Here is a 14,672-nt window from a genome sequence, read left to right as displayed (position 1 = left end):
CCTAATTACCGAACAGTGGTATTAATAGCAGGTCGTGTATAAGTCCGTTCACTCAGCAGCCCTGATCAGTGATCCCTAAATATTGGTATGGGCTGTTGGTGGACACTGGTATCGTATAGTATTGACAAAGGGCAGTAGTAAAATTTTTTATCTTGGACAATGGCGACCGTTTCCTTTTTTCAGTAGTCTTTGTAGGTGGATAGGCGAGTGAGCCTTTACACGGGTCTGTTCATCGACAGGGCGTCAGCTACAGTGCTAGTGTTATCACTGAGCTGGGCAGTAGTAACGGTTCCGATCTTATCTGAACTGAAAATCACTAACGCTAACTCCAGGTCCTGTGACTACCGACAACATGCGGTCACAAAGGCTTCCCGGTATTGGGAATGTTTGGTCAGTGGATAGTGTGACCCTTTGCGCGGTTCTGTTCACTCGACAGCTCAAGTGCTATATTAGAACTGACCAGGGCTTCTTCGGATCTTTCTTCGAAACAGCTACGGATTCGTCTCCGCGTTTTTTGGGGTGCACACTCCACTGCCAGTTTATTCAAATGATTTTGATTAGGTAAACATTTTATAATTTCGGCGAAATTGAATGGCCCAAAAATAAACTGTAAATTTATTAAAATTTTTTAAAAAAATTATCGCTTTCGTGCAATTGGTCACTCGCTCGCTTAGGCGGCTCTTTGCTTGGGACAGGAGTGGTAGTTCGGACACTCAATCACCTAGCGAACTGATAACTGGACAGTGGTAGTAATCCGTCACTCACTCCCCTAGAGAGCTCGTTTCACTGAACAGTGGTGGTAGTTCGATCATTCAATCAGTTCGGTCACTGGATTTGCTGATTTTCACGTAAGGCGGGTTCTCTTACTAACTGCTTTAAATGACATGTTTAAGGGATTTGGCCCGGTACGTGGCACCAAATTCGTGTAAAACCGCGGGAACTTTCGCTGTCGCGCACTCCAGATCACTATTTTCAGTATTTTGCATTACTTTATGATACTCGTATTTTGTCCAAAAGATGGGTATACCGCCGTATACGTAGGCGTGAAATCCGTTTGCGCGCACAACATCCGGTTGGAAAGTTATGGGTGAATCAAAATTCCAAAACGTTTAGATGTTTTCAGGTGTACCTAAAGTCTCATTATAAATCATATCAGTCTCATTATAAATCATTATAAATCATTCTAATCTTCACGTAAATCCACATTATTATAATGATAGTTTTTACACCGAACCCACTCTGCACCATTTTTTCCAACCACTCTGGCTCGATGTCAAAACGATCTTTATTTGTATGTGCGTTTACATGCAAAATTTGAAGAATTTCGGTCTTGAAGTCGGATTGAAGAAGACTGACAAAATTCAGTTTTGTTCTTCACTACTCTGTATTTTTAAATACTAATAATTACTCCACGCAACGGTTTTTAAAGGATCTTTCAAGGTCACCTTGAACTCATGCCTGCACCGGTGCCGGCATCCGAGCGATGGTCTCAGGGCAGATATTTTTGAAAACAAAATGCATGTGCAACCCTTTTGGAACATGCTGAGTTTAATGGTGAAATCGGTTTTTTAATTTGTTCAGCGGTTTTTTCTAGCCAAGTTCCACGGGGCGGCAGATCATAATATAGATCTATTTCCTTGATAATCAAAGTGGCTGGCGACCTGGAAATCGTTCCTGCCATTAAAACAAGTTTTACTAACTGGTCCCACTCATACATCTGCACAGAAATGTGTAAATTCAAATTAGTAAGTACAGATACATATCTTCAAATGATTAGAAAGTAAAGAAGTAGTTATTAGTAAGTGCCGGGCCCGAATGCGCGAGGCTACCTTCTATCTGTAGAAATATTAAGTATGTACTGTACCTAGTAGTGACACTACCTACTACCTAACATCGCATATATAACACAGTGCTAATCTAAGTTCGTAACCATTTTCTTTGTTATCATTCCAAACAATTATACACCAGGTAAATTAAACCAGACAGTAATAAACCAGTTAAAACTTTGCACAGGAATGACTGTTTTGTAACCATACAAAAAAACAAAGACATCAAATAAATATACAACTTTTCTTATCTGATCACCGAATTTGTAAACGACAACAAACACAGGCTATCACGACTTCAGTGCCGTATTAGAACGGCTACTATCACCATCACCCATATGGCGATTCGGCAGGGAGTGTGTCAACTCATCCTCCAGTTTTTGGCATTTTTCATTGAACTTCCTATCCAAATCGTCTTCGACCTGGACTTTTTCTCGTTTCATTTGATGCAATATCACGTCCATCTCCTGTTGTGTACAAAAAAGTACAACGTACATAGTTATACAAACTATTTCTGTACGCTATTATCAGTTATTTATTGCCCGAGCTTATTATTATCGTTCGTATCTGTACACATACCAAAAGAACTTCAGGAATCTGTTGCCATAAAAATAATCCATATCACAAAATATATTATGGCAAACATTAAATTATATGTCCACTGCAGATTGAAAATTTTTCTTGCTGATTTAGTGAAAACTCACCTCTGAAAGAGTCTTCTTCCTGTCTTCGTACATTGTTTCATACTTTTTTCCAATGGCAACACCTTGTCGCACATTTTTTTGTTTCAGGTCATCGCGACTCTGATCCAGCTGGGTCTGATTACTGCGATTCTTTTTCAAATCGTGAAGTTCTTTGGACGCCTGCTCACTAAGCTTTTTTAGCATTTCGTTGACATTAACAGTATTGACAGTTTTCAGCTGTTCATTCAACGTTATCTGCTGCTGTTGGAGCTCTTCCTCCAGCGTCTGATAGAACAGTTCGTGGTATTTCCGGTTGATCTCGTTTTCTTTGGCAAAATGATCACGTTTGAGCGCGGCCATCTGTTCGGCTTGCTTCTTTAAGTGCAACCATCGCTGAGACTCGTGTTGCCTAATCAACTCATCCACATCTTTTTCCATATCCGTCGGTAGCAGATTAGCCGCAGAATTCTTCAGTTTCCTCTTTTCTACATTGGCACGAGATTTCTCCTGATCCAGAACTAATTTCTCATGCTCTTTGGCCTGTCCGTCTTCTAACTTTCTCACGCTGCTAACATACTTTTTCTGTAGGGCTTCCACTTCCTTATCCTGCTTCGTCACCAGCTTTTGCAGGCTTTTGCTTTGTTTTTTGACTTCCTCCAGTGTAGGTGCACGGACACCTTGGAGTCGTTGGTGTGCTTTGAGATCATCGGGATTTTCCGGGACAAGGGATGCCCGCTTCGGACCCGGTGTGCCGGGCGTATTACTGCCTGACAGTTTATTATTACTGTCCACCGTGGGCAGCTTGATAGCACTAGGAGGCCGGGTGACTCCCTGAGATGGCGCTAAAGACGACGGCGGTCGGCCAGTCGACAGCGGCGAGCCATTCTGACTGTTCTGGCTGCCGCTGTGGGACGGTACTCTTGCGCTCGGCAAGGGCGACGCTCTGCCCGGCGGAGGTACACGCGGCACACCATCTACAGAGTAGATTAAATTATCATCACTGCAAAGTCTGAACATTTCAAACCTGCAGGCACTTACTGTTAACGGCATCGGGATCATTGACAAGATCTTCCTGATCATCATCCCCTAGCAGTTCATCCAGCTTCTGCCTGCGATCGTGCTCGGTCTGATGACGAATTGGATTCTCCAGGGCATTGGCCAGATCAATTTGATATGTGGGAATATAGTCCTGCAGCGATACGCGGTTGACATACCACATTTGACATACAGCGTCTTCATTACACTGAACAGAAGGAAGTACAATATGAAATTTATGTCAGCGTATAAACGTTGCCTATAAATACAGCGAATACCAACAAGAATACAAGTATCGTTTATAATAATCATCACAAAAACTATTTACTTGATAAACTTATATGTTGTCTTCATTCTACTAAAATCGATCAAATTAAATGTGCACAGATCACAAGGATCAAGCCATGCGCTCTCAAATAAAGTACTGACATCAAAATATTTTATAAGCTCTACAAAACCCACCATACTATATATTTTACTGCATTTTACGTACCTTGACTTCGACAAAAATGAACACTGTAGCGGACAGAGTCTGGCCAATCTCGTTCCTCAAAACGACATGACGGTATCCAGGGCGAATTTGATTTACGGGCAGGAGAATGTGCCCAATCAGGCGTGATGTCCTCTCCTCACGAACGGATATCCGCAAGTAGGCCATCTCCGGAAGCGTAACGCGGAAGACAAAAGGTTGATTGACTTGATCATATTGAGGATTCATGCCGTTGTTCAAACAAGTCCTAGTGCGGTGATCCTTCTTTTTTATGTCACCAAATATCCCGTACAGATCCACCTCAGCGAAGGTTGATATCCGCTTAAAACTGAGCATCAGCCCGCTTATAACGCGTACAGAAAGCGATGCAGGAACAACCTATCGCGGCAAAATAACACTGTTAACAGTACGACACAGAGCATATTTTATAACGATATTTCGACCGAAAACAAACCACTATAAAATCCGTAAATGTAACTCAGTCAGAGCTGGGTTGTAAATAATTATACATGTACAAAAATTATTTTGCCTATTATCCCCTACTTCGAAGTATATTTCGGAATTAACAATATCAATAAACGCTACAAAGGTTTCAGTGATTCGAAATTAATAGAATTTTACACCACTCAAAGCCGCCTTTTTCGTCACAGCTGTATAATTCATCTGCATGCATTCATAAATGCACACATATAAATATACCCAGTTATCTGTTAACAAAAGTTAAATAAATCTTTTACCCCATCCAAATGCGATTCTGTAAACGGATCCAATGTGCGGTCCTTCCGGCGCATTAATTCCGGCTTGAGAATGTATCCCGTCAAGCCGTTGAACTCGAAAACAGCCGTGTTAAGTTGCATGCCTACAAATCATGCTCAGTGAGCAAATTTCCCGGCGGTGTTTATTCTCATGAGGACGCGTTCCACGTGATCCTTCCAAAATAATTACAACTACTTTCCGAGAAACGAAAATCTCAAGAAAATACTTCCATTTCATCATTCCACACGCAAATGTCCTTACGTGCACGTCTGCTCGAAAGCCAAGCTGGCAGCTAGTCAGCTACTACCAAACAATCGGAGCAGGCGGCATTTGCGTACTTGTGCTTTACGTATACTTATTAGTTTCGTCCTTTGAACATTCTTCGAACAAACAAATTAAGTACATCCCATTAAAAAATCGATTCATTTCCACTGCCTTAACAATTTAATTGGTTAATCCTGGTACCGACAGCTGAACAAATAACACTAAAAGCGTCTATTAGCAATTGTGCATAAACTGATGCGAGAGCCATGTTTACCGGTATAATATATTGAAAAATCCTGAGATATCTTATCAAAAAATTTATTACTCCAATAATCAAAATATTTCCGGCACATTTAAATATCGCTTCGCTCACCTAAATCGGGCGTCTGCACATTGAGTGCCACGAGTTGGCAGCCTGTGAAAATCCAGGGTACAGATTACAGAGTAAAACCAATAAATAGAGAGACTGTTGCTGCTATACCTGAGCTCCAAAAGAAAAATGGCAGGAAATTAGTCGATTTTACCCGTGTAGCGTTCGGATATATGCGTGTTAACTGACGCTTGTTGAAATCAATAAACTGCACCGGGTCTTTTTTCAAGAGCATCATAGCCCGGTCTTCAACCAGGCTAACACATTCATAACCACGATTTCGCTTTTTGGCCGCTTCGAAGGAGTCAAAACGGGTTGGCTGTACGTATACAACGAGAGCGCTCAGTTCCGTCTCCACCATAGGCACCACGGCAGCGACAACCGGCGCCTGCTCCACGGGGACCGCGTCGCTGACCTCAGCCTCGGGGTCAGCCGGCAGACTGTCCGGTATGTTGCCCTCCACTTCATCGCTCTCGTCGTCCGTATCGGAATCATTGTTGGCGATAGGATCTTCGGGAGTGCGCGGATCCCCCGTAACGGAAGGGAAATTCACACTGGAGCCGACGGTGGGAGCTTTCTTCTTATTTTTAATCAAGATTTTATTTCTTAGCGATTCCGGTGACGGCAGGCAAGTACCGGCGTCTAAGGGGTGATTGGGCACGGCTTTGTCCAGAAGTGCACTACCGAACGCCCGTTTAAGGTAACGGGCCAATTTGTCCTGGAGTTGGGCGGAGCAGCGATTTTCCAAAGATAAGATCACCGGATAATCTGACGTCTTAAAGGCATAATCGGCAATGGCTTCCAAAGCTTCTTTAATGCTGATAGGAATGGTCAATGTACGACCATGTGTGATGATTGGCTCACCGTCCTCCCCGTTCCAGCAATCCAGTTCCACACAACGGCAGCCCGACAGTAGAGACTATTTAACAGTGCAAATCGAGGTCAAATCACGTAGGCCAAAGCAAAGCGGCAAGCAGAATAAATAAATACAACCTGCCGATACATTTCCGCCGAGCTCTTCCCTTTGATCTGTGCTCCCAGGAGATACGTATTGTGTGAAGAGCTGAAAAACACCACAAATGAAGAGAAAAAGAAATCAGCCGGCATTCGAGCATGATATGGGTGTGCACGTTCATTGGCTCTGTTTCTGCTATGCAACGGTGCACTAAACTTCCAAAGGACAATCTGATTGCACAGCGGAAATTAAAGTACTTATTATTGTGGTGATCAGTCAACCCCGCAAAAGTACAAACATCAAGCTCTGGCGCTGAATACTGATTTGATTCACAAGATGGCCCAGCAGAACCGCCAAAAACCAGCTAAAGCAGCACGTTCGAAGACAACTTTGTCACTCGCAAATTGTGGATAAGGCAGAATTTCTGGATAACGGCTTAATAAGCCATATGCAGATTTATCAAATGCGCAACAGACCATGATGTGCAATGAACGGGAAAACAACTACTGTCAATTTTTATTCCTATTTAGGATATGAACACTCCTTATCACGTCATTCCCTTTAGGCCCTTTTCGGATTCGCACGCATGATTACAGATCACTCCTATACATTATGCGCCAAGAGTTTGGGTTCCGTTTTTCTAACTACAATATGCACGTTGTATTCTAATAGAGTACACTCGAACTGCAGCTGTAGTTTATGCTTTAAGGAACGCGGCAAAAGTTAGTACCATTGTTCTAGGAAACAAACTCGAGGCGTCCGTTTTATTAAAAATTAATCTCTTTAGGTAAAAACAATCGAAATTTTTTGCAGTCTGCCCCGTCAATGAAATGTTAGCAGAAAAATATTTCCCCACGTTATCGGGGGGAATAAATATTTCAAACCGACCGCAATTCTAATAGCACTGTGTACCCTAAACATGCCAATGTCAACTAATTGAACTAAACTACAGTGGCACTGCTTTCGAAACTAGGTATTATCCACATATAAAGGCCGCAACAGGAATAAATCGCTAGAGAAAATCCGACACGACTTTGACACGACTTTGACAGCTCACAGCACACTCATAAAACGATACTTCAAAAAACAAATAGGTTGTGGGTTTGTAGTATTTTTTATGACGAAACTGCAAACCGCAGTTCCCGATTTACTATCTTCAATCTCAATCGCACACCCATCACGTCTGACACGCCATCCTGTCAACTTGGAAAGTCTAATTATGTCGATCATACTCGGTCTCGTATTACATAATTGTCGAAATCATAGATATTAAAGTCACGAAACCACTGAAAGGGGCTGATCGGGATGAACACGGAGAATACGTGCACCTAATCGATCCATTAAGCTAACCAGTGTTAGCCATCTCTTTTTCCCGCCATTCATACCAACCCAACAGAAGGTGAAGTGGTATGCACTACCATGCAGCAATATTTTCTCTGGCATTACGGAACACAAGATGGTATTTTGAATTACGCAAACTACTCAAACAGATAAGTTAGCCTAGGAAATGAATTTCGATTTCGCGGAAATCAGGACTATTCTCCCGGTAGACTTCCAAAAACAACCCTTACTATTGCAGTAGCTTATGATATAACGTAAGCCAAAATCTTCAACGCGCTCAAGGCGCAAACTAATGTAATCAATCTGACTACTTTTAGCGCCTGGCTAGACAAAATTCTGATCGCAGACAGCGGACAAAAATTGAATTCACGAACAGATGACACTATAGCACTGTAGCTGTCAGTTTATAACAGGAAGCTGAATAAATACACAAGATTTAGTTACGGGATAAACCAATCGGGCAGCCTTAATGACACATAATAAAGACAACACTGTATTCTACTATTATAAATTATTATTATGTTCAAATGTTGAAAATACGAATATAAAATACATGTTGCACGGCACAATGTTGTTTAAACAAACATTTTTACCCATAAGACAAATTCTTCATCACAGTTCATAAATTATTTATGATAACAATACCGCGTCAATACGCTTTCCACAATTCTGGAACAAAAATTTTTCAAATACCTATAAGTGTCAAAAAAGCGCTTGGCTTTTGTCGAATAAAGCAGCTAAGTGTATAACATCGCGCTGCTCGCTTTATCGCATGAAATAAACGCTCCAAGCAATATGAAAACTGACTCGGCACTTAAGACATTCTTAGCGGTAATTCGTAAATATTTTGTAGAATACTTGATCCCAACTTACTTGATCATGTAATGGGATAAAGGCTGGCTCATGTCTTGATGTAGTGTGTAGCATGTGGAGGAGATAATCGCATTGGAGTCACTCATAAGGAACCGGATAAATCCGTCCTAAATGCGAAAAAATATTCATAGAACAAACAAGTGGCCAAATTAGCGAAAATCAAAAGTATCCAGCGTGTGTGCACACTGCGCTTGTCCACTAACCAACGAAAGCTGATATTCCTGCTTAAAGGATTCATGTGGCTCATATTTATCAATCAGAGCACGCGCCGTCTCTATCGTGGCGTGAGGATGCAGGATTTCATTTAAACGCGGATCACGTTGAGAGCGATTGAGAAAATTCTTCAATTGTTCCGCAGTTAAGACTTTAGCGTTCTTGTTGCCAAATTGGGCGATACATTCAGCAAAGATGTTCTCCAAATCAGGACGGGGCACAATCTGTGAGTACAGCCGCAAGAAATCCTTAAACTGAAATTTTTCCAGTAATATGGGATCATTTTTATGGGATTCCAAGGCCTTTTCGCATCGTTTGCGATCATCTTTGTCCGCATAAAAATACTGTATTATATCCTTCACTGAGATACGAATATCGGGTGAGGAAGTTATTTTTAATTTTGTATAGATTTTCAAAAGCGTTCGTTCCAAACCCAGATTCTGTGTTTTATAATTATAGGCCAGCTGGAACAATTCAGTTGTCCAGAAGTGAGCTTCAGAACGCTTGGCAAAGATAAAACTAACAAATCTGAGATCAACATAGTTGTTCCCACAGACAATGGTCATACACTTTTCCTCCAGCGGTGTCTCCCGATCGGTCGCATTACCGATTAGGCAGAGCTGTAGCAACTTCGGATCACGCGGTAATCTGGCCTTTTTTTCGCCAATCCGAGTATCACGAACCGATGATAATTCCAAACATTCAGATTTGCGATGCTGATCTGTCCAGAAAAAGTAGAAACAATTCGGATCGACAGCAATGGTTACCGGTATAACCTGCAGGCCGTTTTCTTCATATTTCAACGCTTTACATCCCTGCAACTGTGGTGGAACCACGAGATCTTTCACAAAGTTTTTCTCGTGTACCGGAACAGTGGCCGGCATCCTGGAGCACTACTTTGCGCAATCTACAAATATGTACATTGTAGTCGGATAAAAAATTCCCACTGCACATGCGCACAAGACGAATAAATGACCATGAACTTCATGTTGGAATGCCTCCTGCAGTCGAGTTATTACGGTGACTATAAAAAATCGATATCCTCGCGCGTACTTGACTTGGCTATGACAACGTACACCACTAATGTACTGCAACCTATTTTATCAAAAGCACAGCCGAGCATGCCAGAGCCTCCTGTTCTTTAACTGCTTTTATCACAAAATACGCCCAATTTGTGGCACATGAAAGCGAAAATCACTACAGATTGCCAAATATCAGTAAAGTTGTGCATTAAGAATGAGTGGGGAACACGAAAACAAAATCACCACAGGAAATGTACACATTAGATCCGAAAGGCAGGCGACGATTTTATCAACGTCAGCATTTTTGTTGAAAAAGGGCATAGCAAAATATTGTATGAACGCACCGTTCTACAACCATACCCGCCTAGATATGTATTAAGCGCACGGAAGCTTATAAAAGTAAGCAACGGGTAGTTGTGCTCGTATACTTCTACAGATACATGTAAGTACAGCTGGTGGTAGAGTGATAACCGAGTCTATCTAGAAAAAAGAAACACCGACCCTGCATTCAGCTGAATAAGCAAAATTATTTTAGCAAATTTTATTAGGACACTTACTTATCAAGTAATAACGCACCGATGCGATGCTCCACGTATTTTAAAGCATTTTACGCGAGTAAGGCGAACTCTTATTAAACACACCAGTAAAATATGAAAGGAACTATTCATGAACATTAATCGACAAGTTAATTAAGTTATTTTGTAAATGTAACCTTCTCTAAAAACTTTTCAACTGAAATCAAGTGGAGTTTTCCTATATAAGTAATGGTTATTGACAAACAAATGGTACAAACTACAAAGTATGTAACCCTGGGAAACTTACAGAGCGCTATAGGCAAAAAAACCGACAAAAGTTTTAGCCGCTTTAAGCTATGGCAGCGCAAAACACGTGCCGCATCAACAAAAACAACTGCGAAAAATTTCACGAGAAAACTGGGAAAAGGTTCTGGGAATGCTGATAGATATGTTACTACTGCACGACGGTACCGCTCGGACAGTTATGCCACCATAGGTTTAACGAGATATAAAATTATTAGTGTCTTCCATATATATATCGCAAGAACTATCCTAACCATCGGAATCGATACCTTTAATTCTAGTTGCAGTGGTAAGTTGACTGCAAAAAAGCCAGATCAGCAACTACTTCCCTCGTGCTTGATAGCTTTCGAAACCGCGTTTTTTTAGCCATGATGGATGCTGTATAGTGTTTTCATTCATCAGACATTTTGCTTACAACTGTACAATAACGAATATTCGAATTTGCCTAATAGGTAAATACATAACTACGGCTGATCATAAAACAACTGAAGTAGTAATCGCAGCAAAGTATCAAATACCGCAGCTGATAGTTCGCGTTCGTTGTGGCATTTTTGATTTCTTCGCGAATACAATGCAGCTTACCGTACATGAAAGAATACCGCGCAACTGTGTTTAAGCAAACATTACGCTAGAACTATAAAATTCAACAAATTCAGATTCAGCGATGTCAGCTTGTTTACAAACACGGTACACTAATGCGTAATGGATACAAAGCAGTATCTAGCATTATCTAGCAAAATATATGCAAAAAACTGTTGAAGAACTTCGATAGATAAAGTCAATAATAACAAGAACAGCATACCTTCAGTATCTCAGTCCACGAATTCTGCAGTTCATCAACCCGCACAATTTTCTTCGTCCGATTTCCGCGCGCACGATCTGTATCCTAAATCCAACTCCAGATACCAGAGACATGCCCATATCCTTTACGCAATTCAGAATTTAGAGTTAAACAAAGATGGAACACCAATTCCACATCCAACATGGCACATCTTTCGGTGACAATATTTCTGAATTTGTAAACCGCAACAAGAATTAAGTTGTATCGACTGGATAATTTTGCCGTTATTATAATCGCTCAGAATGGACCACAATGCCAGCGGGAACACTTGCAGGCTGCAGCGTAGCTCCAGATCGCAGGCAACAGGAATTTGTCATCAGATTCATAACGTCATCTTTAGGGCCTATCAAATACACGCAACAACTGTTCACACAGCTGTAATACCACATTCCTAGTGTACACATTCACTTACCTGCGGGCTGCAAACGGCACAATAATGTGCGCCTGCCACACTGGATTCCGACGGGAACTGTAACAATTTCCCAGATGGTCGCGCACTTCTACCGATCTCCAAACACCAATCCTTGGGCTGCTTTAAAGTTTTCGAATGTTTTAAAAGTCTAGGTTGAACCAGTCACTTCTGGTGTCATTAAATTCAGTTATAATTGTAGAAAAATCTGAATATGATAATAAAAGTAAGTATAATCACTACTGTGCTAAAATTAATTACTACCCTGACTAAACATGGTTATTTACGGGACATACAGAGGAGGTCCATAATCATAAACTGATAAACACGTCGAAATGCAAACCAAATAATCACGTCACGCAAATAACCCTCTGCTGCTGCGGATTGGGGCATCGAGATTCAAGACAAGAAAAAAATGTCACTGGAGTCTGCAACTGCAAGTATTGTACGTCTGTGACTGAGTGACTCTTTGTATAATGTTTTGTCTACAGAAATGAAATCAGGAGAAAACAGTACCGCAAAAGAGTAGTACTTCTAATAAAATATTATTAAGATTGTTAAGACATAATTATCACAACATATTATATAATTATAGTAAGTACTAAGTAATAATTACTGTACTAGTATCAGATAATCAAGATTGCAAAGCAAAGCGAACCGGCGTTTTCGCTTGAAACTATCAAGTATTATTACAACTACAAGTAATTATTTTTTTGATAACAGAATTACAATTCCAACAGTACAACAGCTGAACAGAGTTGTATGATATTGATTACCTGCAAATAAGGACACTTTTGCTAAAAACACTTGTTTTAACAGTTCTATATGGCTGAACACTTGCCAACGATCGGAAGCAACAAGTCAAAGTTTTGCAGTAATAAAAATATTTTCGAAAAAGAGGCTTACCATTAGGCAACCGCAAATCAAAAGAGTACCCTAGACAACGCAGCACAGCAGTTATAAAGTTTAAAACTTAAAAAACCGTTGTTAACACCCAATTACTGTATGGTTTGCAGTATACGTATGTAGGTAGATACAGTACAATAGTCATTATGAAGACTGGATACTACCCAAGCTATAGCTAGCCAAATTTCAAACTTGCAGAATTATAGAACACGTACATTACGTTGGTTTTGCTTTCCGGTGGAAGATTTTGGAACTTCAAATGCGACCATTTATGCAATCAACTTAAATCAAATCTGTAGCAAGTCTGTAGAAATTAAAAAAAGACCTTGAAATATATTTACCTTGAAATATATATAGATAGATAGAAGTTTAGGGAATAGGCTATTGTAGTTTACAGCGTACAGCATAGATTATTGAATTCTGTTTGCCATCTTTTCCCGCATGCTGCTTTTAATATATAAAGCGTTTACACCGGGCGGCGCGGAACCCCCAAACCCGGAGCGGAACCGAACAAATCACGACCAGTTTACTGAAAAATTAAACCACCAGTACAGATGACATGTACAGCAATTTTGAAATAAGGAGAGTATCAGACTGAATATAACGATTAACTGCATCGCTTGACCAGCACCCAAGCATGCGAATCTGATCCGCTGGGATTCCGGCGATGGCTGTTGTAGTTGCAGCGCCGATTCTAATGGAATGGCAAGAGTATGCAGGGGCAAGGCATTTCTTAAATAATGTGGACAGGTACTGACGAGTTAGGAAAACTCCATCATGAAACATAAAGAAAGGCGTCGCGGAAGTATGAAAGCGATCTCGAAAAAAAATAAGTAGTTACGACAATGAAGAACTGGACAAGTTTCACTGCGCACACTAGGGAGCAGAACTGTTACAGGAGCGAATTGAGAAGACTTCGAAACCTTTAGAGTCAGCAGAAGACCATGCTCTGAAATAACTACGTTAGATCTGAGAAGAGTTGACATAGAAATGGCAGTCTGTTTGGGTGCACAGAACTCAGAAACGCGAAGAAAACCATAGAAGGATACAGCAACGGCAGCCCGAAGCATTGCGATAGTGTAAGAAGGAATGGGTAGAGAAGAAATGAAACGAAGTAGAAAGATTAATTTGTCCAAAGCGCCGGACACCCCCAAACGGAACGCAACCCCCAACCCGGAGCGGAAGAAAAGGCCCAAATGACCGAATTGAAAGATATGCGAATACGAGAGATCATATTCAGACAAACGGACAATTTGTGCTGCTGCATATGATTTTTGACAATTGACAAAATAACGGTTGTAACGGATAGGGTGGGTGCTAATTGCGAATTCAGGAAGGATCCGAAGTTAGGTGCAGAATGCGAATACATATGACTGATATGTGGCGTGGGAATCGGTGGGATCGCAACGGTGTATGTAGGAGATGTAGAGCCGAATGCGGGTAAAGTCAAGGGTCATTCATGTCCGGAAGACGGGTGAGCATTCGTTGAGGGATTTGAGGCTAAACTGATTCCATGGAGTACGTACGTGGGAAATGAGCATTGACATGGAAGAAAGCAAATGATTAGGCATGCATACAAGTTGGCACTAGCATGGAAATGATTAATAGGGTTTAAGTATTTATTCACTGTTATAATTACTAGAATTGTACAAGCAGATTGAAGCAATTAAACAAAAATACCGCCTATCATAAAAGCGATTGCAGATACGTAGAGTTAGTATCGTACGTAGAGTAGAGTTAGTATTAGAGATAATAGAGCATTAGACATGATCGTAGTAGAGTTAGTATTAGAGATGATATTAGATGATTATTAGAAACAGAAACGGCATCAACCGGTTGAGGAAGTCTCTATAACAGACAGCGGCTCATA

General features: G+C 40.9%; 1 protein-coding gene across 2 annotated transcripts; it reads right to left on the bottom strand.

The window, feature by feature from the left end:
- Window positions 1-1,922: 1,922 nt before the first annotated feature.
- On the bottom strand, window positions 1,923-12,793 carry LOC129591229 (1-phosphatidylinositol 4,5-bisphosphate phosphodiesterase beta-1-like). 2 transcript variants are annotated; one of them, XM_055486805.1, is made up of 13 exons: window positions 12,673-12,793; window positions 11,900-12,016; window positions 11,449-11,830; window positions 8,797-9,713; window positions 8,594-8,700; window positions 6,418-6,487; window positions 5,536-6,343; window positions 5,428-5,469; window positions 4,772-4,893; window positions 4,038-4,412; window positions 3,548-3,698; window positions 2,531-3,483; window positions 1,923-2,293 (listed from the first exon to the last, which is right to left on the bottom strand). In XM_055486805.1, exons 4-13 carry the CDS (start codon window positions 9,688-9,690, stop codon window positions 2,117-2,119), a joined length of 3,699 nt encoding a protein of 1,232 aa, XP_055342780.1. In that variant the 5' UTR covers window positions 9,691-9,713; window positions 11,449-11,830; window positions 11,900-12,016; window positions 12,673-12,793; the 3' UTR covers window positions 1,923-2,116. The 2 variants fall into 2 exon arrangements, with proteins under 2 accessions (XP_055342780.1, XP_055342779.1); XM_055486804.1 differs by lacking the exon at window positions 12,673-12,793 and adding an exon at window positions 12,193-12,463.
- Between the last annotated feature and the right edge of the window lie 1,879 nt (window positions 12,794-14,672).

Source organism: Paramacrobiotus metropolitanus, unplaced genomic scaffold (assembly GCF_019649055.1).
Source record: "Paramacrobiotus metropolitanus isolate TYO unplaced genomic scaffold, Prichtersi_v1.0 Parri_scaffold0000045, whole genome shotgun sequence".
Lineage (NCBI taxonomy): Eukaryota > Metazoa > Tardigrada > Eutardigrada > Parachela > Macrobiotidae > Paramacrobiotus > Paramacrobiotus metropolitanus.
Note: the sequence above shows the minus strand (reverse complement) of the source record. Positions and strands in the feature narration are given on the sequence as shown.